This window comes from Anguilla rostrata, chromosome 2 (genome assembly GCF_018555375.3).
Source record: "Anguilla rostrata isolate EN2019 chromosome 2, ASM1855537v3, whole genome shotgun sequence".
NCBI lineage: Eukaryota > Metazoa > Chordata > Actinopteri > Anguilliformes > Anguillidae > Anguilla > Anguilla rostrata.
Genome location: NC_057934.1, coordinates 11,917,800 through 11,942,962, shown reverse-complemented (window position 1 = coordinate 11,942,962; position 25,163 = coordinate 11,917,800). Strand labels below are relative to the sequence as shown.

At 40.4% G+C, this 25,163-nt stretch overlaps 2 protein-coding genes across 3 annotated transcripts in view; one reads left to right on the top strand and one right to left on the bottom strand.

The window, feature by feature from the left end:
- fam13c (family with sequence similarity 13 member C) overlaps positions 1 to 1,214 on the top strand; it is a 10,033-nt gene extending 8,819 nt beyond the window's left edge. Inside the window, exon 10 of the mRNA XM_064320013.1 lies at positions 363 to 1,214. Within this exon, the coding sequence (XP_064176083.1) occupies positions 363 to 486 (124 nt within the window). The 3' untranslated portion in view covers positions 487 to 1,214. The remainder of the gene's footprint in view (positions 1 to 362) is intronic.
- On the bottom strand, positions 4 to 25,163 carry phyhiplb (phytanoyl-CoA 2-hydroxylase interacting protein-like b). Of its 2 annotated transcripts, none has more exons than XM_064320019.1 (5): positions 24,698 to 25,163; positions 6,311 to 6,507; positions 5,286 to 5,460; positions 4,974 to 5,091; positions 4 to 3,129 (listed from the first exon to the last, which is right to left on the bottom strand). In XM_064320019.1, exons 1-5 carry the CDS (start codon positions 24,801 to 24,803, stop codon positions 2,592 to 2,594), a joined length of 1,134 nt encoding a protein of 377 aa, XP_064176089.1. In that variant the 5' UTR covers positions 24,804 to 25,163; the 3' UTR covers positions 4 to 2,591. The 2 variants fall into 2 exon arrangements, with proteins under 2 accessions (XP_064176089.1, XP_064176090.1); XM_064320020.1 differs by lacking the exon at positions 24,698 to 25,163 and adding an exon at positions 13,214 to 13,636.

Here is a 25,163-nt window from a genome sequence, read left to right as displayed (position 1 = left end):
AGATTTTAATTTTTTTTTTTGCTTTTTGCGTTTTAATGAATGGTTATGTTTTCAACATCGCTTAGAAAAAAAAATAGAAGAAAAAATTAAATAACATCCACAAAAGTAGTCAGCAGAAATGATACAACAGCGTAATGCACACACCCACTGAGCACTACAACAAAATGACAGACTGGGGGGGGGGGGGCACAGCTGTTCTGTACATATAATATTTTTCGTAAATGCATTGATTAAAATAAAATACATTTTTTTTCCCACTGATGTACAAAACTAGTTTAATAAGGCAACACAGGGGGGTTTATAGCGGTGTGCATGGAAAGGGACGACCCTGCTTAATGCGTTACTCTTCTCCTCTACGGAAGGACTGCACAAAAAGACGACCGCATTCCCATGGCCGAGGAGTACCACGAGTACAAGAATCTAAAAGCTAAGCTCAGATTACTGGAAGTCCTTCTCAGTAAACAAGAAACCTCCAAGGCTATCTGAGAGAAAACCCTTTCCGTTTGTATCTATTTATTTATTTATTTATTTTTTATTTTTCAAAGGAACTGCTAGGACATGAACTGGAGTGTTTCATATTGGACATTGTTGTGCCATACTGACACTTTTATGCACTTTAATAACCATCATCTTGGTCTACACAGTAATGAGATGGCAAGCTATTCAGCTGTTGCTATACAACCCCAAAATGCCCCTTGCCCTTTGTGACACAAATGCAACGCACTGCACTATGTAGCAACCATTGTTAAGTGCTACTCTATTTGAAAGTCCAGAGAAAGAGCTGATGTTTGTGTGAAAAAATGTATACACTTCTATGCTAAAATATGGCACTTTATTGTTACTATATATATATTTTTTAAATCAAAACCAAAATAACATGCAGCTTTATCAGATCTGGTCGTAATTCAAAAGGTGTCTAATTCTAGTATCATTAAGTAGTACTGACTTTAAATTGATAATATTGAAAAGACAATATGCAAATGCTCAGATTTGCAACTCTACCATAGAAAATTGTTTTCTTCCCCAATGCTATTCAAATTTATAAGCTCTTAGCACACCAATTAAGTCTTTCCAGAAAATAAGCACTTTCCATAACATCAATTGGTGCCGGTATTGAATTCTCCTTATCGACTAGTAATGGCCTCAAGAAAATAAATATGTCATTTGGAACGAAGACCAAATAATGAGTCGTATAAAGATATACAACCTGAAAATCAATTAGGCTAACAATAAACTGCTGTTTGTTAATGAAAAGGCGTAAGCCATGCCTTTTAACAGCATCCTTTGTGCACTCATTCCAAATAGGCCGTACAAGTCCATACAGTACAATTTTATAATCCTTTACATCACAGTCTGGACATTTTTATAGTTTTTTTTTTTTTTAATATCTGGAATGTAGCTGTAATATGGTCATGATTTTCGTGAGCAGCATTTTATTAAATATATTACTTTGTACTGTGAAATATGAGAACCACTAAAGGGAGTACAGAAGCTGTGCTCACGTGATGCTTTCTGTTAAGTGCAATTCTGCTTGAGAAACTTGTCATTCAAAAGACCCACAATCTAAATTATTACAATGGAAATGTATCTATAACCTATAACGGCAAGTAACGTTAAAAAACGGTAAAATCCCATTGAGTGTCTGCATGCCGATGAACTATTAAGCTGTTAAATTGTTGTGCTACAATCAATGTGGTTGAGAATGTTCTGTTCCCTATGGCCCAAATTAGATTCTCTATGGTCTTAACACATCCTTTGTTAAATTATTTTGTCTTAAAGAGAGCTTGTGTATGTTAGCTTGTTAGTGCACGTAATTCTGGCAAAGTCTGTATTCGTTTTTTTTCTCTTTTGTTTTTGCTTGGAAGGTGTTTTTCCCCAAAAAATCGACTCGTTGCTATGATCTGAATTCTTGATATTGTGCACTTTTGATTTGTTCATTTTCTATACAATGGTAAAAATAAATATTTTTCTATCACATTTATTATGCTCAAACACAGTCTATGTTTTCGTTATTCTGAATAAATACCATGTTACACTGCAGAACAACAAGGTGTAGGTGCTGACATTTCAAGGATTTCAATATTAAATTCATGCTGCAGGTACAACCCATCATGCTCTTATGAATTATCCAGTAATTTGATTTAATTACAAGATAGCGTTAATATTCATTTATAATACCTTTGAGAAGCTGTTATCAATGATCTACAGCAGTTTGATCATTTTGTTACCTTTGGCAAAATATTACATTGCAGCTCTAAGGTTGGAGAAATGTCTGTTACAAGCAACACAGCCAGGAGGAGGGTGAAAGGGGGCGGGGCTAGGGGCGTGGGTAAATAAAGCAATGTTATCGTATGTCTTGGCAGGGACTTCACAGATACCTCCCGAAAAATGATTAGAAAACGAAAAAAAAACAGGAACACAACAAATCTAGCGAGAATAGATTTGAGAAAAAGATGAAAAACGGGCCGAAGGAGAGACCGCCGTTCGGCAAAAAAGCCGTGTGAAGCATGCCGCGGAAGAGTGGGAACGATGGCGGATGTAACATTAAAGGGGTCAAACAGTCTGTTTGGGCGTTCCTCGGGGGGGCGGGGTTAGCGGCCCACGCTGATGTTGCAGGTCTTGCAGCTGGGGTCCTTCTTTGCGTTGACCGTGGACAGGCTCATTAGCTGGTGACCGCTGATCTCGGCCACGGTCCCCAGGGCCAGGTCCACGGGGTCGGTGTAGATGACCTCCAGGATGACGTCCTGCGCGTGGTGGAAGGCCAGCCGGCCGTCCTCCTCCCGGGTGCAGGTCAGGAAGCGGTTGTCGGTGATGTCCAGCGCGGGCAGCCGCTGCTTGCAGAAGTCGTCGCCGGGCGAGCCCTCGGGGGCCAGCACCAGGATGACGTAGTGGTAGGCCGTGTACATGCAGTAGAAGTCCCCGAAGTACAGGTTGGTCTTTGGGTTGAACAGGGCCTCGGCGTCGATCTGGAAGCGGTAGCGGCCGTACGGGGAGTCCTGCGGGGGCTTGCCCGTGTTGAACTCGGTGTTGCAGCTGAAGAAGACGCCCTCCAGCTTGCCGCTGATGGGGGAGCCGTGGCTGCCGCTGTTGTCCTTCACCGAGGGCAACATTTTGTTTTCCTGGGCCTCCCTGGAATGAACAGAGCAGGTGTGTCTTGTGATACTGAATGGTACTTACATTGTCACAAACTGAACAGAGCTTAGAAGAAAACATGAATCTGAATTACACATGGTTGTGGAATGCCGAATTTGCACTGAAAGGCAGAATGGTTCTATGAGCCATTTGAAAACGTTGAAAAAGTTGGATTTTAAATACTGTTCCATGCATTTATAGATCTGACAGTTGAGGGACCATTGCACTTGGTATGGAAAGCCCTACTGCATACTATCAATGGGATGTAATGCTATTCTTCACAGTACATCCCTGGGTACACTTCTTATCCATGAGATGGCACTCATGTGTCTTTTTCGAAAGGAAAGAAAAGTAACCATTCAGTCAGGCTTAGGAGACAGCGTAGCACAATCTTATTTAGGGAAGGAATATGGATTTAGAGTAATAGGTAAAGCTCTCTGAAGTTCAGATGGAAGAAGCACAGTGACAGCCTTCCGTCAATGTTCCCAGGTCAGAGCCTCCATCTCATGGAAACAATCTCCTACAGCCTCTCTACATACCTTGGCCTCTCTAGGTTAATATATTAGCATGAAGAAGAGGGTTGGTAGTAACTGAAATCGAGTTAATTGACATTTCATGGTGCTTCGAGCATCTTGTTTCATAGCCATTTGTTTTGCTGAGACGTTCAACCCAAGCACTGAGAGCAGTCTTTTTTGTGAAGTGTATTGAGCTCCACAGTGGAATGCCTAATGTCTCCCGGGGAAGTCAATTGCTAACGGCTGTGTCAGTGAGAGGATAAAGTGCATCTTCAACATCAGCACAGACCTCAGCAAGATGCTCTCTTTAACAGGATCATTCATTACTAAAAGTCTGCTTAGCAAAACGGCACTACAAACACAAGCAGAGCCGCGCAGATTGATGTCACCATTTTCTCTGGTTCTTCTAATGGAAGAGGAAGTCAAGAGAGAGATGAATGCTTACGCACAGCCTCTGGCACTGGACAGCAAGGTTAAAACCTGGATGATAATATTCAAGTAATAGAATGCAAGCAAATGGTGACTAATGCTTTTTGCTACACAGACTGAGATATGACATCCTAAAATGCAGCTTTTAAGAACAAGCTCACATATTATATTACTGGCAGCCGATGAAGAGAATGGTTGCTAGTGAGCACCCTGCACTATTTGAACTTGTGATATCGTTCAGTTTTTGACTGCACTGCCGGATCAGTATATGGCCAAAAACAGCTGTGTGTACTGATCACGCCAAAGGACGTGATCCTGCTTCATTCCTGCTTCTAACAGCCAGGGCTGCAAAATAAGGCCTTGTGTCAGTCTTCATCTTGTGTTTTGCTGGCCTCAGGATTGTGCTGGTCCCAGTCTTGTGCTTGTCTCAGGCGTTTGCTGGTTTAAGTCATAAAACAGCAGACCACCATTCTACCAGGATTTATTATAATATTCTCTCACCTCTCTCCCCATTCTCTCCACAGCCCATTTCACAGTAAAATTAGGTTTGGTTGAGGGTTTTTACATGACTTTGAATGCATGACAGTGCAAGCACTTTTAAATATATTGTTCAGGACACTGCCAGCTTCCCGAGGATACAGCATATCCTCAAATGCAGGAAGAAAGACTTGGGAAAGTAAGAGCGAGTGCTTCAGTGCAATGTAATAATACTGTGAATAATGAATGACTTTATATGTCTCGCTCATTTGTAGCAATGGTTGACTTCTCTATTACAACCACAAATTAGCCCCAGAGCTCATTACTGCAACAGAATGTTTTTTCCCTTAGTCCAATATCAATAATTAATGCACATGGTTAGAGCGGGTAAACACACAAGAACACATACTGTAGGCCTACCTGGCATGGTCGAAATACTCTTTGTGCTGGTTGCGATAGAACACAGAAAATTTCAGCATCCTGCCCGCAATCACCTCGGCTTTCTCCAGCAGCTGCGTTAGATGCACAGTGGAATAGTCTGGAAACAAACAGACGGGGAAACTTATATTTCTGCGATAGCTCAAAGCGCTACTAAGTAGGAGGACACCGTGGCCATTTTTCACTGCCAGGGAGGAACGCGGAGCGATCGCTCAAAGTCGCGAGGACTACGCATTAACGGCGGTGCGCGTGTTTGTGAAGTGGGTCTTTCTCGCCGCGTCGCCAGGCGCTCACCCGCGGTGCAGAACTCGATGATCTCGCTCCACTCCGACACGGCGTAGTCGCCGTCGCTCTGCTTGGAGGCCGTCTGCACGGCGACCGTGTACTCCGTGCGCGGGCTCAGGAACCAGTGCCCCCTCACCGTCATGGGCAGGGGGACCGCCTTGGCAACCAGCTTCGTCGGAACATCCTGGAAGGCAGCGGACGGTGAAAAGACTCTGTTTCACTGCCCTCCCTCCCGCCCCCCAACCCCCCATAGCTGTGAAATGTTCCCCCGTTAGTGTTATTATGAAGCAGTAACTGGAGGAAAGCGACCTCAGTGCAGTCATCTGTTTTCAGAACCCACTTTGCTTATGGCCTTTCAAGACTCAAGTATAGCACACAGGAGTCCTGCTTTTGGAGACTATTGATGGGTGTATGCAGTATTCATACACACTGCTACCTTCCCCATGGAGAAAGTGTATCAGCATCTGTAGTAACACGGATGCTATTGTAGCATCATCTCCGCAAGGAAAAATGGGTATGGAATCTACCGAGGTCGTTTCAGGAAATAACGCTATTTCCAGGCACAGAAGTCGTGCTAAATGCCAGCTGGGCAACTGATGGAGTGCTGTTGTGATCGAATTGGAGATTAGACAACCGATTTATTCCATTTCATTATCGCAGGGCGAGCTGCAAGGTTAAAGGACTTAGGCAGGCTCGTTTGAAATGACCGAGGCATATTAAAACAAGAAAATGGAATGAAATAAAATTTAGGACGCGCATCAACCAAAGAGTAATGGTTTCCAGAGATAAAGCCATTTACTTCAGCATGACAGATTCTACCTCCTCTTTTTAACCATAAGTAAAGATAATTCATGGAATGACAGCAAAAAACTTAGCAAAAAATAATTAATTTTCTAGATGACGTCGTGATCTAGTCCGATGTCTACCTTGTGGAGATAATAAACAGGAATTCCAACAACAACAACAACAACAACAATAATAATACAATTTTTAAACTACATTTTAAAGTGCAGCCTTTAGCCTTCAAAATCTACCTTGTGTTTAAACTTGTTTGAGTTCTTGTTCTCTTTCTTGTTGAGATCGATGAAGTAGTGGGTAATTCGCTCTTTAGCTTTAGAGTCCATGTCCCAGGAGATCTTGAAAGAGTCGCATGTGATGTTGTTAATTTTAATATTCTGTGGAACTGGAAGTTCTTCCATCTCTGCAATCCCACTGTCCTGGGATTTATTTCCTGTGGAAGAATCAGGCAGTTTGTGTTAATTAGGAAAAGACAGAAAAAGAACGTTCTAACTTGCATTAAAAGGGCAAAAGAATAATTTTGCAATTGCGCTGAAGATGACAGTTACAGATCAAATCAAGTCAATTAAATGATGAAGGTTTCTTTGAGAGATCTTTAAGAATCATTGAACTGGACCCATTCAATGGTACCAGTCACCACTATCATTGGGATTTCAAAAAGTTTACCATTTGAATACATAACTGGTACCATAGCAACATTTCTGTGTCCACTGGTTACACTGAATATCTCAAAAGCTTACTGTACTGTAACTCTTCAGACAGTTAATGATGACTTCATCATTAACCAAGTCACAGATCTTTTCCTGTAATTTATAGCACCTATAAAACACAAAAAACCAAAACTCCACAATAACACCAGTAGTGGAAAGTTGGTTGATCCTGGAGTCTTGTCAGAAGGGATGTTAAATAAAGGGTCAAGATTCTGTAAAGAATTAAATGAGTAATCTCGGTCATTATGGATACATCACACTAGTTTATCTAAGCATCATAGAGATATAGGTTACATACTGTTGTTTTCCAAGAACAGTACCATGCGTTCTCACACCGTATCTCATTATAATATAGCAAGTGGTGCAGAGCTGGGAGATTTGTAAAGACAGCAATCTTCCCCAAGCTTTCCCCTGGCAGTTTGACCATTTAAATTAGTGTTTTGTCCTTGTGAAATCGCAGGGGGTGTGAAATTAGTGACAGTAGATTATGCTCAGGAAGCAATGGATGTGCAGTGTGAGGTCCACATCCGTCCACATGTACTAATTATTAAAACTCTCTGAGATGGTCAGGAAAACATGTCTTCATAGTTTTGAGGGTACATACAAACAGCCAGTAAATGTTTCCAGAGCAGTTCTCTCGTCACGATGCTGAAAAGCTCATACAAATTGGGATCAATTATTGTACTGTCTTTATCCTTGTTCTACAACCAAATCTTGATATGGAAGTGAAACTTCATAAACCCCTATTATGTGACAATGATGTAAACCAATCAGAATTTTGCTACAAAGAGCAGGGTTTTTTGTTTGGTTCATGCAGGTCATGATTGACGGTTGAGTGATAGCCCTACCAATTATGGGGAAGTTTGGGGTTTAGGGAAGTCACACTCTTCCATTCCTGCTGTCTTATTCCCTCTTATTTCCAAAGTGAAAAAGGAGATTTGGTAACAGGAGGCAACAGACAAATATTTTAAAAGGTACTGCTTGGAAATCATTACCAGACACCAGTCAACAGGGTAGTGTTCAAACAAGATCTCAGGTCCACATTCATAGGTACCAGGCAACTTTAGGAAGTTCACCCAGTACAAAATAAGATAACAAGATGAAGGAATCTGTCCACTACACCATTTGACACAAACCTGGCAAACCTGTCACTAAAACTGTTCTGCTGGAGTGTAAAATAAAAGATAGGAACAGGAACCGCCTGAACCATACTGTGGAATCAAATAAAACTTTTATATCTGTATTACTTTTGCTCAACTGCACTGCACTGCACTTCTTGCTATCTCTCGCTCTCTCTTGCTGGAGGCTGCGGGCTATACTGAAACAAAGAGTCATGATAACGAGCCCAGGTCTGTGTGTGAAACAGATATGACCCTCAGTGTTAGAAGCATCCATTTTGAATGACTTGATAATTGCAGAGACTGTCTTCTGACCAAATTATTACTGCACTAATTTTTAAATGAACATTTTCTTTCATAATAAACCAACGACAACAGCAAAATTGTACAAAATGGATCATGGAAGGAATTTCCTGGAGAGCGTGTGGAGTATAGTTATTGCTCCGTTTTGTTGGATCGCCACAACAACGGGCTGGATCCTCAAGTATCAGCGTTTGTAAAATGAATGCTAACGTCACTGCAGCTGACTCATGGCACCTGTAATTTGATGCACATTTCTAAGATATTTCAGCATGTCAGTCATGTCTCTTTGGATTTTGCCGGGCTGTTAAAACAGCGAGACAGCCTGCTAAATAAATAGGGCTCCAGTGCTGGTCAGACTGCTGTCCTCATGAGGCAACCCAAGTCATTGCCTCCGGCAAAGATACTGCCATGCCACGTAGAATCATTTTCTTAGGGGGAAACTTGTGAATGCTAAGGAAGTGTGCCTCACTCCCACTGCATGGGAATCTAACATTACAAAGTAGTCCAAGGGAAGATTGGCTTGACTGAAAGTAATCGATTGACCTTTTTTCCATTTCCATTCATCTATTTCAGTCAATATCAATACCAATACATGCCATAATTATTTATAACGTATTTATACTGGTAAAGAGCACAGTAGTGACACATTATTTATAGAATGCCAATCAAAAGATACAGCACCCATATATTTAAAAAAAATCTTATAAATAGGTACACAAGGCCAAACAAATAAGGTGAACCTTATATAATTTCTGTCTGTAAATGAGGCTGTGGCCTTATTTTGGCAAATGGCTGTTTATTAATTGAGGCATATTACATATGCAAAAGAGACTACTTCCATCCCTGTTTCCGTGGCTTAACCTAATACCGTTCAAGGACATTGCATCATCAGCACTGACAAATGGAGTAAACATGTTTTAATAGTGTACATGAAATCAGTAAAAGCAAATATACTTGAGAAAATTGCTTAAGACCACATGTAATAATATCAGTGCTATGCGCATAGTCATGAGTTGACAATTTGCATAGTATGCTTTATATAGCATGGTTATGTTAATTTTTTTGCATTTCTGATTCATTTTTGACTGTTTGTGAAAATAGCACATAGATCTGAGTTCAACATGCAATATTTTCATTTAGGACATGTTGGCAAGGAACAAAACCTTTGCCTGCCAACTACATAGAGTACAATCTTATATACTGAATTATATAACTGTTATATTGCTTTTTGTTAAACATATTATACAGCAATATAAAGAAATGTACAAGAATGAAAAAAGAAAAAATGATCTAAGATGTAGATTTTAAAAATATTTTTAAAAATGGCAGCATGGCTGATAATGTACTGGTTGGGTGGCACAAATAGATATTAAAATGACATATATTCATTTAACACCATTGGCCAGTCAACATATTTAGTTAACTATGGAAAAAATGCATTTTATCAGGAATTTTCCCTTTCCATATTGCGATTCTTATAGAACAATCATTTAATTCTCGCAGGCATCATTCATATACCTTTATTTGAGTGTTTTATCTCCAAAATTTCCCAAAGGGTCAGGTTCAAGCTTTTGCATGCAGGGACTAGAGTTTTTCTTTTTCTTTTTTTAAAACTGTGATGCATACTCTTGTGCACCCTCCACACGGTCACCACAGTGGTCTGGAACTTGGCTGAGGTGGTGAGGATTTTGTGCAAAAGGCATTCAGGTCCACATGGGCTCATCCAGCCTTTGCAGCTCAGTACACCCTGGAGTATGGATTTGGTTTCAAATTATTCATCCAGTGCAGCTGGACTTCATCAGAAGCAGTTTATGAACCTCAATCAGCCTTTTGCAGCAATGTCCAATGCTGATGTAAGTGAGGGCGATATTTTCTGCTCTCAAGGTACAAAGGAACTGGAAATAAATAAGGGCGCTTATTTTTCTAATTGTGCTCTCCGCGTCACTGTTGATGCATTCGTCCAATCTTTAAACCAATGAGAATCCTTGCGCTGACAGCCTGACCTTTACACTACACCCTGACTCTGATTTAGAAAGTGTTCTTATAGCATTTCTACCACAGGCTCACATGGAATTGCAGTTAGGACGCATAAAACCATGTCTTTGGTAATTATGCAACTCAAGCCTCTCACAGCCTCTAATTTCATGCTGTCAATGCACTTCAAGTGCAGTGAATTTTAACAAAGCCGTGGAAGGAAAATGTCTTCCCACTCCCATTTCAGTTTTCATCTTAGCCCTCCCTTGCCTTCACCACTGAGTGGGCAAGAACTGCTCTTTCAAGACTATATTGTGAAGAGAACCTTGGAAGTGCCAGATTTAACTGTTTCCATGGCAATATAGACAAGGCCAGCAACAACACCTTTCTGAAGTTAACTTCTTTGAAGAGATCTTTATTCCATATTGGTGATGTAGGAAGATGTATATCAGACTTGAGGTTATGGTTGGTCTCCATACTTACAGTAACCTGCTAATTACACATTTATTGCATTATAGTCTACAGTAAACAAAAATCTGAATTCTTTCATTCCAATCTGACTATGCCCAAAGCATGTCACAGAGTGGGGAGGAGCCTGAATGTAGATGTTCTGTGGTGCTAGATGAACATGGGGTGCCACTGGTGAGTCTGAAGAGGTTTAACAGCGTGGGTTTGCTAAATGACCGCATAACTATGTGACAGTCACGGGTAATCTAATGAAAGTCATTAAAGATAAACACAATGCACAATAGCTAATAAATCCGGCTCAAGAAAAGATACAGTACATCATGACTGAAACTGAAGAGTTATAGTATAGTATGTGCATTTTAAATGAATACTGGATTAAAATGACTTTTTACGTTTGCCGCAAATTTTCATATATTATTTTACATTTACATAATCTGAACTTTTTAAATCAACTTACTCGCAGTTTCTGCAAGTAAACAAATGCCACAACATTTTAAAATCTCTTGGTAGTGCATGATATATTGTCATTTGCCCATAGATTTCTAAAGGACTACATATATTCTGTTTGCTTTTTAATGGTTTTTTAGCAACACAAGGTAAGTTCACTTCGGTTCAATTTATGTAAATGCTTTACCTTCACAGTCTGTAGTTATTTCAAGCATTAAGCTAATGCTAAATGGATTTTAATGGGGTAAACATATGGACTGTATAATATATCCATTACAATACATCATAATAAAGTATTTATTTTATGACAAAACATAAAAAAGCATTTCATAATCAATAATACAAATATTATATTGAACTAGTTTTAACTTTTTTATTAGAATATGATCTAGATAAGTTTGTTCTTGTAGTAAAAAAATCAATATTTTTAATTATTCAGCTTGTTTATGCAATTCTTGTAATTGAGCAGCAAAAAAGCTTAAAGTACAGATAAATTATTGTGTTTCAAACACCCACAAACCATAAACATGCCATGTATAAAAATACAACACACGGTCATACACGCCCAAGGACAGATGACCCCTTAAATCTGTTTCAGATCTTTAAAACGTGTTTAAACCCGATCTACAGCACAGATGAAAACAGTGTTGACTGTTCATAATGTTCTGTAAAATGACTTGATAAATAAACTGGCCGGTACAAGGACATACTGGCGGCTTCCATCTATTATTGAATAGAGCCGAATGGTCAAATAATCAACCTAGTCAGTTAAACCATGAGACGTGGCACTTTCCTATCCAATTATGGTCATCATTAATCAGACATTAGTTTGTCATTAGTCAGGTTTAGCCTCATTTGCTGCAAAGATAATGGACTACTCACTAATCTACCTTTGGCATGTGAGAGAAACAGCAACGTGAAGCTAAACATGGCTCTTTACAACATCCAGAACATAGGAAGTTTAATTACACAGCAACAAGGGATTTGTGGATTTTACTATTTATTTCTCTTTTTCCATTGGTACCTTATTTCTGGCACTCATTTCAAATCAAACCATTTCAGAGTTCCAAACTGCTCAAGCATATGACTCAAAACTATACAACTGTAATTTAGCATTTTTTGAAGGCTAAATGTGTTTTGCAGATTATGAAGCTGTCCATTAGTGGGGGATTGCATACTGTGGATATTGCCTGTCATATTGCATGATCTTGGGAGAAGAAAAAAAATGTAATCATCTACAGTGTACTTGCCATTGACAAAAACAGATCTATGACATCATTCATTCAATACTTTGCTGGATTAATTATTGCAGGACATGTATTACTATTTGAAGTTTTAAATTGTTTGGCTAATATTTTCAAGACACAGATCACAGCACCCTTCAGTTATGCTGAGCAACAGATACTTGCCTTCAAACTGACTCATGAATATCAATTATCAAACTATTTACAGTTCAAAGGAAAACAACATTACAGAAAACTCACTTGTTTCTTTTATATCATTGTCAAAAATGTCAAACATCTCATATTTCCCTGTCTGCCAATGGTATCGTCTTCATCAAAGCAAAAAAGCCATTTTGCCTGTCGAATTAGTCTGATTTCCCATTTTTCACAAGGCTTCTCCACACTACGGTGGCACGTGATTATACAATGGATGGGAGCACGGTACAGGATTTCTGCATCGCGCTTATGGCAATATCGCAGATGGCCCTGTGAGGAGGAATACCTCCTTTTAAGCTGTCAGGAAGAGGCTAATGCTTCACCCTATATCTTCCTCCCCCCGGGCCTGGGAGAAACAGGCCAGCCGCTGGAGGGGAGGGCCGGCCATAACTCATTCAGCGAGGGGCTCTCCCTGCGTTTGACTCAGCGCTCTACAGGGCAGCCTCCCCGCAGGGCAGCAGCAGCAGTAGCAGCCCCGTCGGGCCCGAGGATGGCCCCGCCCAGGCAGACCCCACGTCGTCACGACCACCAAAAAAAAAAAAACATTTCTCGCGCCACCTCTCTCCTTGCCTACATCTCTCCCGCCTGTTAATCTTCGCCGCAAACGCAAAGGCGACTCAAGAAGCTTAAAACATAGAAGATTACAAATTAAGAGCGCAAGAGAAAGTGAGTCTGCCTACCGTCGGAGGGAAGCCCGTTTATCATGGAGGCTGAGGCCAAACCGAGGCTTCCTTTCTGTTTAGCTCGTTCACATCCGGACGGCGTGAAGGTGCGAAGCGGGCACGTTCATCAGGATCCCTGTGTTTGTTGACCCCACGTATTCAGATATGCTGGCGGCGGACCGAGGTGCTGGCCTGTAGCTCGGAGCCACACACCCACAGGCTATTGGCTTACAGGGGTTTAGTGTTTGTTCAACAAGACCAATGCACGCTCAGCGGGGAGGGCACAGATTATGTCATCAGCTAATGCCGGCTCCAGTCACACTGGCCCAGGCGCAGTCACAGTTTACAGCGGGGAGGGGAAACAACACGCTTCCCGCTAAGATTATCCGTCGCTTCGCAAAAATCCAAATCAGCTCCTGAGAACAGGAAAGGGAATCCTTTCATAACGAATCCCTCCCCAAGAGAGCATCAGCATATGCATGTGACACTGCCACCCAGTCTCAAAAAAAGAGAAAGGACATGACTAATCTAATTTCATCTGAGCCCTCCAAAGCAGGGTAAGGTATTCAGACAATTATGAACAAAGGCGGGCGTTCCAGCGCAAACATGTGTTTGAACTGAAAGCATCATAATTAATATTTTAAACACCATAATTATTGTTATTATCAAGAAATTTGGAGCCATTTTGAAATAAACAATGTGGATGGTTGCCAGACTATTTCATAGTGTAAAATAGGAAAGAATATATGCAGGAAGTCTGATTATGACATTTTAAAAAATCATTAAGAATATAAAAATACATTTCCCAAGCTGCTCGCAATATCAACTGCTTTCTATGATGGCACAGTAAAAATTATATGAACATGGTCAATCCGGGCACATTCATAGGCTACAAGATTAGCATTAATATAGCAGGTCATCCAACCAACTGCATAAAACTACATTTACATCTACATCTACATTTAATAGTGCCAGTTTATATTAAGAGCCCATAAAAATGACTTAAACCCTATGAAATATTAATGCTTAAACTCCCTTCAAAGCTGACAGCACCATAAGCAAGAGAATAACCTGAAAAGTGCATGGATACATTACCCTCAACATCAACTATCCACAAGCGATGGAACTGAACTGCATGAACTTACAGACCAAATCAGGGCACTGACAAAGGCCATCCTTATACCACAGACTGAAAGAGCATGACAAGGAATCCATTTAAAAACCTAACTGAGGAACTCAATGCCCTCCAATGAAATATCCGTCGCACAGTGACAAGGAACAAAGGAGCGTGGCTTGTGCAATTCATTTTGGAGTAAAATTAACATCAAATGCGATGCGAAAGGAATGTGGTATGTTACTAACTTTGGGAACAGAGACCCGGCACAACTCTGAGGACATCATTTTTTTACCCACAGCCCCTAAGATTTTAACCCTTTAAGGTGCAACATCACAAATACGTATGTGATTAGAGTGTTCTTAACTGAAAATTCTAATTATGGTGTAGCAATTTCTACCGATAAGTGAATGCAGTTCACTAACTCACTAGCATTTTGAGAAACCATTCCAGAAAAATTACTCTTCAAAGGGTTAAGACAAGATTCTCGCCACACAGCTTTTTTTCTCTTTATTCTCCAAAATAGACACCTTTAAAAAAAATTAAATTACTTTTTATTGTTCAGTTTATATTAACATGTACAAATGTCAGTAGAGACTCTGTCTAAAGGAGGTAAATTGTATGACAGTTATTTTTTTTAATTAAATTTCTGCTGATAGTTGCTGACCAGAAGCATTGGATTGAATGATTTTAGATCCATGAGATAGATCTAAAATAATCATTTTTAGACTTAATAAAATCCACAGACTAATGCCAAGAAACAGCAACCATCTGGCAAACATGGCCGAATGCTGAACTGATTGTTACTTACATTTACTGTTGTATTGTGCATGCTCCATGCATACCCTTTACCCATGGGGCTTTTCTAATTAATTCAACTTGGCCAACTGCAATCAAAAGCAAATTACGTTGAGGTGAATAGTGGGGAGATCAAAGTCTGAGTGATTAAAAATAAAAGGGTAATTAATGAAGACCAGCCAACAAAATACCATTTATGGTGCACCATTATCCATTATGTACGACACTATTGCACTATTTCTAACACCTTTGGGTTTGCAGATATATCAAATATTAATTATTTTCTGACTTCACCATGTTTCATCACCTCCCCCCAAATGAATCCCTTGAACTTTTAAACTTTAAATGAATTCTGAATATGGCTATTTTAGTCAATACAGAAACAGTGGTATTTTATAATTAGGCATGTCAATGTTGCACAAACAGCGCTGCTATGGTGCACCCTGTATCAACAAGATTCCAAATGCCAGTGCTCGAATTTAGATCTCTGGTATACTCTGCTTACAGCGAAGTGTGATGAAGCAACATTGTTGTTACACAAAAAAGTCAGCTGCTTTAATAAAACAAAATTTTCCTCCATTTCAAATAATGGACCAATTACTGGTAATGGAAGGTTACAAGTGGTAGACTCAGTCAAAACCATTACTTTCTGGTTTTGATATGACAGCTCTTGATCAAGTGTAACAAATTATTAACCTGACCCATACAGAGGAGTTTGGGTTAGTATCCAAGCAACATGTCTATAAATACTATAATATTAAGCAATATTAAGACATTCAAATATTATAATCTAAGAATAATTATGGGTTTAATAAAACATGCACCCCATTTTGAGAAATGCTAAGCCATATGCTTCAGTACACATCTCCTGCCATATTTTCACCATGGTATGTGTATAATTACCAGTGGTTCATAAATCACAAATATGTTTTTTTCTTCTTCTACTGAACCCTCTATTAGTGGGAACCAGCATATGGGGCTACAGTGCTACTTTCAGCCTCAGGGAAGGCATTAAAATTTCATGACTTTGAATCACATACCCAAAAATAGCCACAATGCTTCATATTATAATGCGATAAATCAATAGGAAAAGATGTTGCAGCAGCAAAGTCGGTGCTCGTAACTTTAGTCCTGTGGGCTTATTCCAGCTTCAGACAGCAGCAGCAGAAACATCCAACAGCATAAACTATAGCTGCAAGCCAGAAGAATCCTGATATGTCAGGTCACATATATCTACTGTACTAGATGTACTAAAATGGTTTCCGAACTCCGCTCACAACTCAACTGCGTTGCCCAGGCGAATAATTAGTAGTCCGTTATTGCACAGAATTCTGCTACTTCAACAAATGTGAACTCAGAGCAATTTCAAGCACTGACAAGAATTAACTTGAATTACACACAAGTCTCAGACTACAAAGAATTCTTTGTAAATCAAAAGGGGTAGCAAGAAATAAAGTCAGTACTGTTCCAAAAGAATATTCTAAAGAGGATTGCAACTAAAACCACAAATCTTTGTTCCGATAATTATGGCAATCATTTTAATGATAATCATTACAATGATGATGATGATGGTGGTGGTGGTGATGATGATTATATAACACTAATGATTATTAGTAATAGTGTCAGCTTAGGGTTCATAAGGACAGAGGAGCATCAAAGAATGAAAAATATTTCATTCATTTATTCTGTGCAATGAACATTACAGCATTTCCAAAACATTTTAGGTGGATAGCTGCAAGAAAGTTGCGTGTCTCAAATACTCTGGCTGAGTTAAGTAAAACAGCACATCCTGAAAAATGTATCCATGCAGAATGCTTAAATGAATGAAATGAATTGAAGTTCTGTTAATCACATGTCAAAATGAGCTACAGTAAAGGAATATATGATGTAAGAGCCATAACTACCCTCACACTCCAGTGTCCATTTTATCTCTGTTTTTAATTGCTATTTGTGCCTCTGGAGTCATTTCACTGCCACCTGCACCCACATAAGAGGCCCTGTAGTTAAAGTCTGTGTGTTCCTCTGATGCACTCGCTTGTAGATAATTGGCTTTCACACTAAAAGCAAAACGGTTTTACAGGAAAGGAGGAGCTGCTCTGAGGTGAATCTCTCACAGACGCCAACTGGTAACCTGCAGATACCTGGACCATCGCTTTGAGGTGCAGTGGAAGCCTAGCCTGTGGAAAACCTAGCCTAACACTGGTGGCATAAAGACTATGTTTTTGCACCACTGCCAGGAGTCCTGCACTATGGTTTGCTGCATAGCCCGTTCTGGAACCTGTCCAGGCTACAGGACACAGTCCTTATAGCAAGTGTTTTTACTGACCAAGTGAATGTAATTAAACTAATTAAACTGACCGTGTCTTCTTGTCTTGTAAGATATATGGACTTGTAATACAGAAAAGCCAACAGAAATATATTTTTCTCTGATATGCAAGATCACATATTCTTTTTTTTTTTTAAACACACATAAGTGTCATTGACTAATATTCAGTTGTCACAGTGTAGCAAAGATAATCCTTTACCAAAAAAAAAAAAAAAAAACGTTATATGAGAATGACTCACATCATTTTGAATTCTGAAATAAACATAAGAGTGGGTGTTTTTATTAAAATGTGTAGTATGAAAGGGTAACAACCAGCTGTAAATGCATATGAATTTAAAATATATTGGCAGTTTCTGTGAAGAGGATCTAAAGCATCCGTTGTGGGGGGGAAGTGTTGCTATTTCATAATTCCACGTTGGCACTGACACAATGCACTGATACCTACTGGATGGAACTTTGCCAACCAAAGGCATGCCATAGAGTAGAGAAACAATGCATTTCTGCCATCCGGAAGGGCAAATAAAAAGGTACACTGACAATCTTTTCGGTTGCCTTGAAATACACTGTACTTGTCAAAGGCTTTCTAAGCATCTCCTGGTCTCCAGTGGTTTTGAACAGCTGTAATTACCTGAAACTCTTTAACGAATTCATGTAATGACCGTGATTATGATTGAATTTTTGATTGCCGCTCCACCGATCCCATGTGTGAAAGTCCCTTCATGTTACCAAAAAAGAAAAAAAAAAACAGCTGACACACTGATTTAGTTCAAAGTGCTTTCAAATATAATCACAATAACACCTACAGCCTAAAAAAAGACTATTTTTGTAGACATGCGTTTAAGGAAAGATTAATATTTTTAGTTGTTATCTCTCTAGAGGAAGGCCCTGAGTTGTGCATGGCTTCAGGCAGTACTTCCATTACCTTCATTTTTCATACACTTCAACAGCAGATATGCAAAATGAGTTCAACATTTGTCACTTTTCTAAATACTCTCTTTGAAATATTTTTTAGTAATGTGTGCCAGTGGTTCGGATGCCTGATCATCATGTCAAAGCATCTATCTATCGAACGCATGTTGCCTATTCGGGGTCATTTCTAGGTGTTACGTTGAAAAAAACATATCCCTTCACAAAATCCGTGTAACAAAAAATTTTCACCTTTTCTGACCACAGTGCTGATTACTACATTGCTATTTTTGGTAATATTACTGAGAAAATGATAAAATTATACCTACTGCTATTATATTTCTTGGACCGATAAAAGCAAACTATTTTGGGATAATAAGTGCTATTTCCTAGGCGCGCACACACACACACACACACACACACATATATATATACATACATATATGCATGATTGGATTCTTATTTTATTTTCCTCCTCCTCCTCTCCATTTTATAAATACACAAATATAATGTTCATCTCTTCTGCCGAGAGGCAGTAGGCGTGTCACAGTGCCACTTCAGTGATTCAGGAACAAATGACACAGGAACAGCTGGGGGAGGAAGTCAGGAGGTGTGGGGTCCTGATGGAGCTCATCGTGTGGGGTGTGTGTGTGGGGGAGGCGGGGGGTGGGGGGGCGGGGGTTAGAGGAAGGGGGGCTCATGGCCCCCTCAGTGCTGACACAGCCTCCGTACCGCGGGACAGCCCTCCTGCTGCTAATCCATCAGGGGTGACATTCCGGGTTCCATAAACCACCCCGATATCTCTTTTTAATCAAACGCACGCTGAGAATTACATAACATTCGCCCGTAATGAAAAGCTTTTCTATTATTTATCTCCTCGGTTATTGTTTGCTTCAGTAAATTCAGGAGAGCAGCTGCTTGAATTGATTTGCGTGGCGGCCATGCAAGGTTCCTAGAAGGACTCCTTATGGGTGAATGCCTGGACTCTGTTCAAGTTGCATGGCATGTATTGCAGGTCAGATGTCATTGCCTCCCATAGAACAGCTACAATGGAGACCCTGCACAAGCCGGCTTGCATTATTACTTTACATTTGTAGGTACAATGTATAAAAAATTTTTTATTCATGTTAACAGTTCAAGGGAATTGCTTGTGAATCAGTGATAAAAAAAAATGAAATACAGTACTCCCATAGTTTTGAGTCTCAGATTTGTTGAGAGTTACAGGTGATAAAATTTCTCAAGAAAAAAATTCATTTCAAATCTTTCTCCTTGCGGAGAAACAGAAGGGATTATGTGAACAGCAGACGAAACGCCAGCTCACAAGTGCAGGCTGTTAACTCAACATTTCGCCGAAACCGTGACTTAGCTCCATTTGCAAGGGCTGCACAATACAAAATGTTTTCACGTCGTTCCGTTGCCAGGACAGTCATGCTGTACAAAAAAAGGCATTTGCAAGGCAAAGGCAGAAGCCTATTGCACGCAGTCTTTTTCACAGTCAAAACACAACTACAAAAACCTCCCTAAAAATTTACGGTGTGTTTTGTGCACATGGAAGTGAACAAAGGAGACACTCCTGATAAGGCTATCGCAACGACTCCTCTGCCTTTGGCAGCATTTACATTTCATGTAAATCAAGCGTTTTCTCCAAACTGACACTTACACGTTATGTAAATTCAAGCTTGAGGGCTTTGCGAAGCTGCGGGGAAGTGAGCGGCAAACTCTGGCCGGAGAAAATGGCGGGATTGCGCACGCGTCTCGACAGGACCACCGAGGGGCCGGGCTCATTCACACACAATAAAAAAGCCAGTGGGGTCCGGGCATTTTGAATCGCTGCTTTGTTTGATTAGGAAGGCGTGACAAGCGCACGCTGAGTGTGAAATGATGCTGCCAACGCCGACGTCTCACTGGAGATGCCCCGAACCTCAGACAGACACAATCCCTCGTGCTGTCTATTAATCAGGTCTGATCAAAAGGCGAAATCTGCCTTTAAATTAAACGGGCAGACAGGGGGGATTTACCTAGTGGATGGCGAGACAATCGCAGCTACTGCGGCTCAGTACGCTTCTCAAGCGAGATAGCAGATCTGTAGAACCTGCTGAGAACAATGACTAATCCTTTTCAGAAAAAGAGCAATTTGCCCGACGGAGCAGTCCTTGTTTTTGCCAGTAAAATGGAAGCAGTGTTCTAATTTAATTGCTTTCAAAGAAACTTAAGCTGTTAACGCCTTCAAAGAACAAAGCTGGAAAACACAGCAAGAGCGGTGTGAATAAGTCCAGAAGGTAGCAAAGATTCAACACTTATCAGTTATTATTTTTCCCCATTTCAAATATACCTTGTGAGGTCACTTAGACATGTCAGCAATGCAAAGTGTGTAGGCCCTGCTTTCATCATCATGTCACGTCCTGAACAGTTCAATTAGGCAAGAACAATTTTTTTGGGGTCTAATTCATATTAAGGACTAATTACATGGATGTTTGTGTGGATGCATACTTCTATTACTATCTAGACTTTACTGCTCAGCATACAAATATGGCTGCCCTTTGTCCAGAGCCCTCATGAATGAGAAACAGCCAGCCAGCCCACAGGGGAGAGCTTGTGTCCCGGGACATCAGGTCTGCGATGACAGGGGCATAATTAACACGGGTGATCCAGCTGGCCAAAAAGACCCTCTCGCGGCGGGACATCAACCCGCACCAAATACGCGTGGTGCCGAATGAAATACATTTCTGTGAGCAATACTAATGAATCCAACCCTTATCATTTCAGTTTTGTTTGTCGTTGTTTTTGTTTTCTTCTGTCTCCCTATGCACGCTCAGCATATACAATTTGTTAATTGATAGCGTGTGTTAAATCGGTCCTTTCATTAACTGGTGCAGCCGTTGTGGAAACACCCAGGCAGATGGCTGCCCCTGTGCCTTGCCTTGTCTCCACACAGCTGGACCTGGGGCTCCACACAGAACATTCATCCCTGCAGTAGCTCATGGGCCTGCCAGGGTCCGCACTCACAAAGGAGAGAGAGGCAGGCCTTCACTGCCTGCCTTAACCACTCCCTCATCACCCCCCCCCCCCCACCCCCCCACCCCCCTTCCCCCCTTCTCAGACAGACACAAAACAGGAGTGGTCTTCCTTCACCTATTATGAAGATGCTAAGCAATTACATTTCAAATTCTGTAAGATTCTAATATAATACGTATTTTTTGATGCTAAAAATAACGGCACAAAACAAAATTGTTTTTTTCTGTGGACCATGTCAATTTCCGGAGATCAAGTGGTTGACAGCCACTGAATCAGAAGGCTACTTTATTTTTTGATTTGACAAGCGAGTGGGTGTTATGTAAATCCGTCCATTGTTGATATTAAAAAGCATGGCTTAAGTGACTTTACTATTCAACCAATAAAACTGGATTGAGTGATCTGTGCTTGTTGTAAAGTAGAACCATCTACTGTTGGTACAAAAGGTTTTTCTCTCTGGCTGTTCAGTGTAACAGCTCCGAATAATCCCAGTACTCTCCTGTTTGAATAATGAACTGATGTCCTGGGTACTTTGTTCGTTAACAGCTTGGGGACTGGTGTCTGGACAGCCAAATTTCTACCAAGTCAACATAAGAAATATGTAAATTTGAGACTTCAGGCAGAACTTGCTTGTTGACGCTGTTACATATGTCAAGCAAATTATTAATTACACTGGCTAGCAAACCAGTTGGGTATCAAAGAGTCAAGGCCATGTAGAGGGGTCTTATTGAGCATAAGTTACAAAAACAGGAAGTGATTCAAAGAACTGTGCAATGTCAAAAGAGTGAGGCAGACCTGATGACCAAAGGAGACTTTCTCTAATGCCTCGGCCTGGAATGGAGACCTGTTTTACCAGTCCAGGCTGCTAAATTGAACACACTCCTCTTGTTTCAACCCCCTGCTTTCATCCCAGTTGCTCCCTCCAGAGACAGCATAATTGAAGAAACCCCAGGTTCCTTCAGAGAGTTGTTGGAAGGAATATAAAGCAGGGTACTCCAGCAAATTTTGTACAGCTTCCAGACAAAGCACCTGCCCTTCAGAACTGCCAAATGAATAAGGCAACAAGAATGATACTGCTAACAACGAGATTACATAGGCCTACATACATACGTATAGTACATACATACATACCCACAAACACCCCCACACACACACAAAGCTATTATGATGAAGCAGCTTTTTCATCCTCAGTGGTTTAAATTCAATTGAAAGATGCCATTTTGAAAGACTTGCTTAAAATCGACCATTCGTCACACTTGCCAAATAACTGGTGCACTGATTCTGATTGCTTTGGGAACCAGTCAAAAAAGTAAAGCAAGCAGCTGAAAGTCATTGTGATCCAAGGTTATCTTAATCCTCTAACTGTTGTTCTGTAAACAGAGAGCAACAGAATACCGGAAGGGCACAGGGACATACACAGTGGGAGGGGTTGCTATGGTGTACACCTTACCTTATATGGTGCATGGCAAGAAGTATAGGCTTAGCACCATTCTGTGCAAACCACTGCTAAACACTGCTAAATACATCTGAAACAAGTCTAGCATCTATGAGACAGCACAGAATGTTGATAATGAAAATATAAGACCTGAGAAAATATATTCCACACTGGTAAACGTAAAAGAAATATTAACAAAGGCATTTTCATTTATATTTTGCAAATCCCTCCGAAAAATACACCAAATATAGTGTTTTTTTCCAGAGTTGTGTGGTTTTCCCTTCTTGTCCAGTATTACATGGCTTGGACTGTTGCCAATTTCCATGTGAGTGCAAGCTCCTGTAGGCGTTTGAACCATGTAGACACAGCATTTAATTCTACTCAGAAAAGGCGTTGGTACGAGACCTTATTGAAACATACCTCACCCTTTTAAAAATTATATTTATGACATCGGACAGAGGTCCATGAAGTCTATTCACGGTTTAGTCACAGATGATGCAATTTTCAGAAATGAATGTGATATCGCAATTTCAGCTTCAACGACTTTGCAATGTCAAGTGCATGCAGCGTTGACAAAATAGATTCAAGGAACTTTTGAGTGTACAGTAAGTATTGAGTAGAAGGCCGGAACTCTTTGTTCTTTTTGCAGCTGTTCCGCCATAACACAAGTGAAAAAATCCCATTACTTATTGCATGATAGGGTGTGGAGCCTATGAGCACATTTCCCGGCTATGGGTGCAGCCATCTTTAGAATGAGCCTTTCTGTACATACATGCTTAATGCCATATAATCTACACAGAATTTAACGAAAGAAATTTTCTGAGACGTGCACTGGTTAAGTGCTTCGATATTTAAGCAGTCAGACATATTTGTATCTTTCTGAGCTATCGTTTTATTTCGTCGTTGACCCAATGCTGCCAACCAATATTTAGCATGAAATATGCCAGTCTGTTACATGCACGTTTTATTAAAAGTATTGCGAAATTACAAAAGGTATCAAATTAAGGTAGTCCTTTTAAAACAAAGCTCTAAAGACCGTTAAAGACCATAACTCGGTGACTACGGTTACGTTCACTTAAACAAAAAACAAAAACAAAAATCAACTTTATAAAATGCAACCATCCATTTAAACAAACTGAAAAAGCACAACGATTTGGCAGCAAACCTGTCTCTATAGCCTACTGCTAAACCGCTGAAGATCTTCAATGTCATGCTCACATTTTTTGTTTTCTTTTCTCTGTTTTTACCTTTTTCTCTCCCAAAGAGATGAAGCCTCAGCCTTTTTTAATATTGTGTCTCCTCGTTTACTATTCCTTTTAAGACTACAAAATTCGAAAAACTGAACCAGTTCTTATTTTGGTGTTGAAACAGTTTACAGCAGAAACATTTGCAAATTTTCCCACCGGGAAGCTTTGGTCTGTGTCCATGGTGCTGAAACAGTGAATGTCGTTCATCCGCGCATCCGGCAACATTTGAAAGAATATAGAATTCGCATATCTCTCTGTGCTCCATACATTATTGGCACAATACAAGGTCGTTACATTGCTAAAATACAGAGACGAAAACATTGTTTCGACTGATGGATCCACCGGCATCGAATTTCCAGTGCCTGCATAACCAGCCGGCTGAACAAACCCTAGTCTTGCCCACATGTGTACTCTATACACAAAATAAGGGAGTCATTTTTCCATAAACACTCAGAAAATACATACATCATCGTGCATTTGCATCATACTCTCGTGCTAAAAAGCAATCTCATTGTTGGCTAAGATAATGTTTTTAGACGTATTGCTATACAAAGAGCTGATCTCGCAGACAATTAGCCAAAGAGAGAATATGGGCGAAAAATACAGGCAAGTAAAAAGAACTGGCATAGCTGGTGAGACTGCTACTCGGTGGTCCCGATCTTACCTTCCCTCTCACATAGCTGAATCGCCTCCAAACTCAAATTCTTGATCATGTCCTCACACGGGCTTACGGGGCTACTAATGCCGTGTCCCAGTCGAGGAACCTCCATTTTCTAACCTTGCGTTGATGTCTCCCTATTTTTGTGAAATTTAGATCGCCGTGCTGCAGGATTAGCCTTCACCTTGAATAGAGAGTCCAGTCTATAGGTTTTTCATCGCTTTTACGGGGTTTCTCTTACTGGTGTGGCCGAGGCGGCGTCAGAGAATCGTCACGAACGCACGGCACAATGCTGATTTGTCGCTGCGACGAGAGAGGAAGAGTGAAAATGTAGAGAACCCGTATCATTTTTTTTTAAGTTGAAGAACCATAAAACACACATGCTTTTCTTCTCATTGTGTGTTTATAAATTCATGAGCTCCCTGAATTTCAGGCAAAGCCACAAGTGTTTATACTGCCGCGAGAGAGGGGA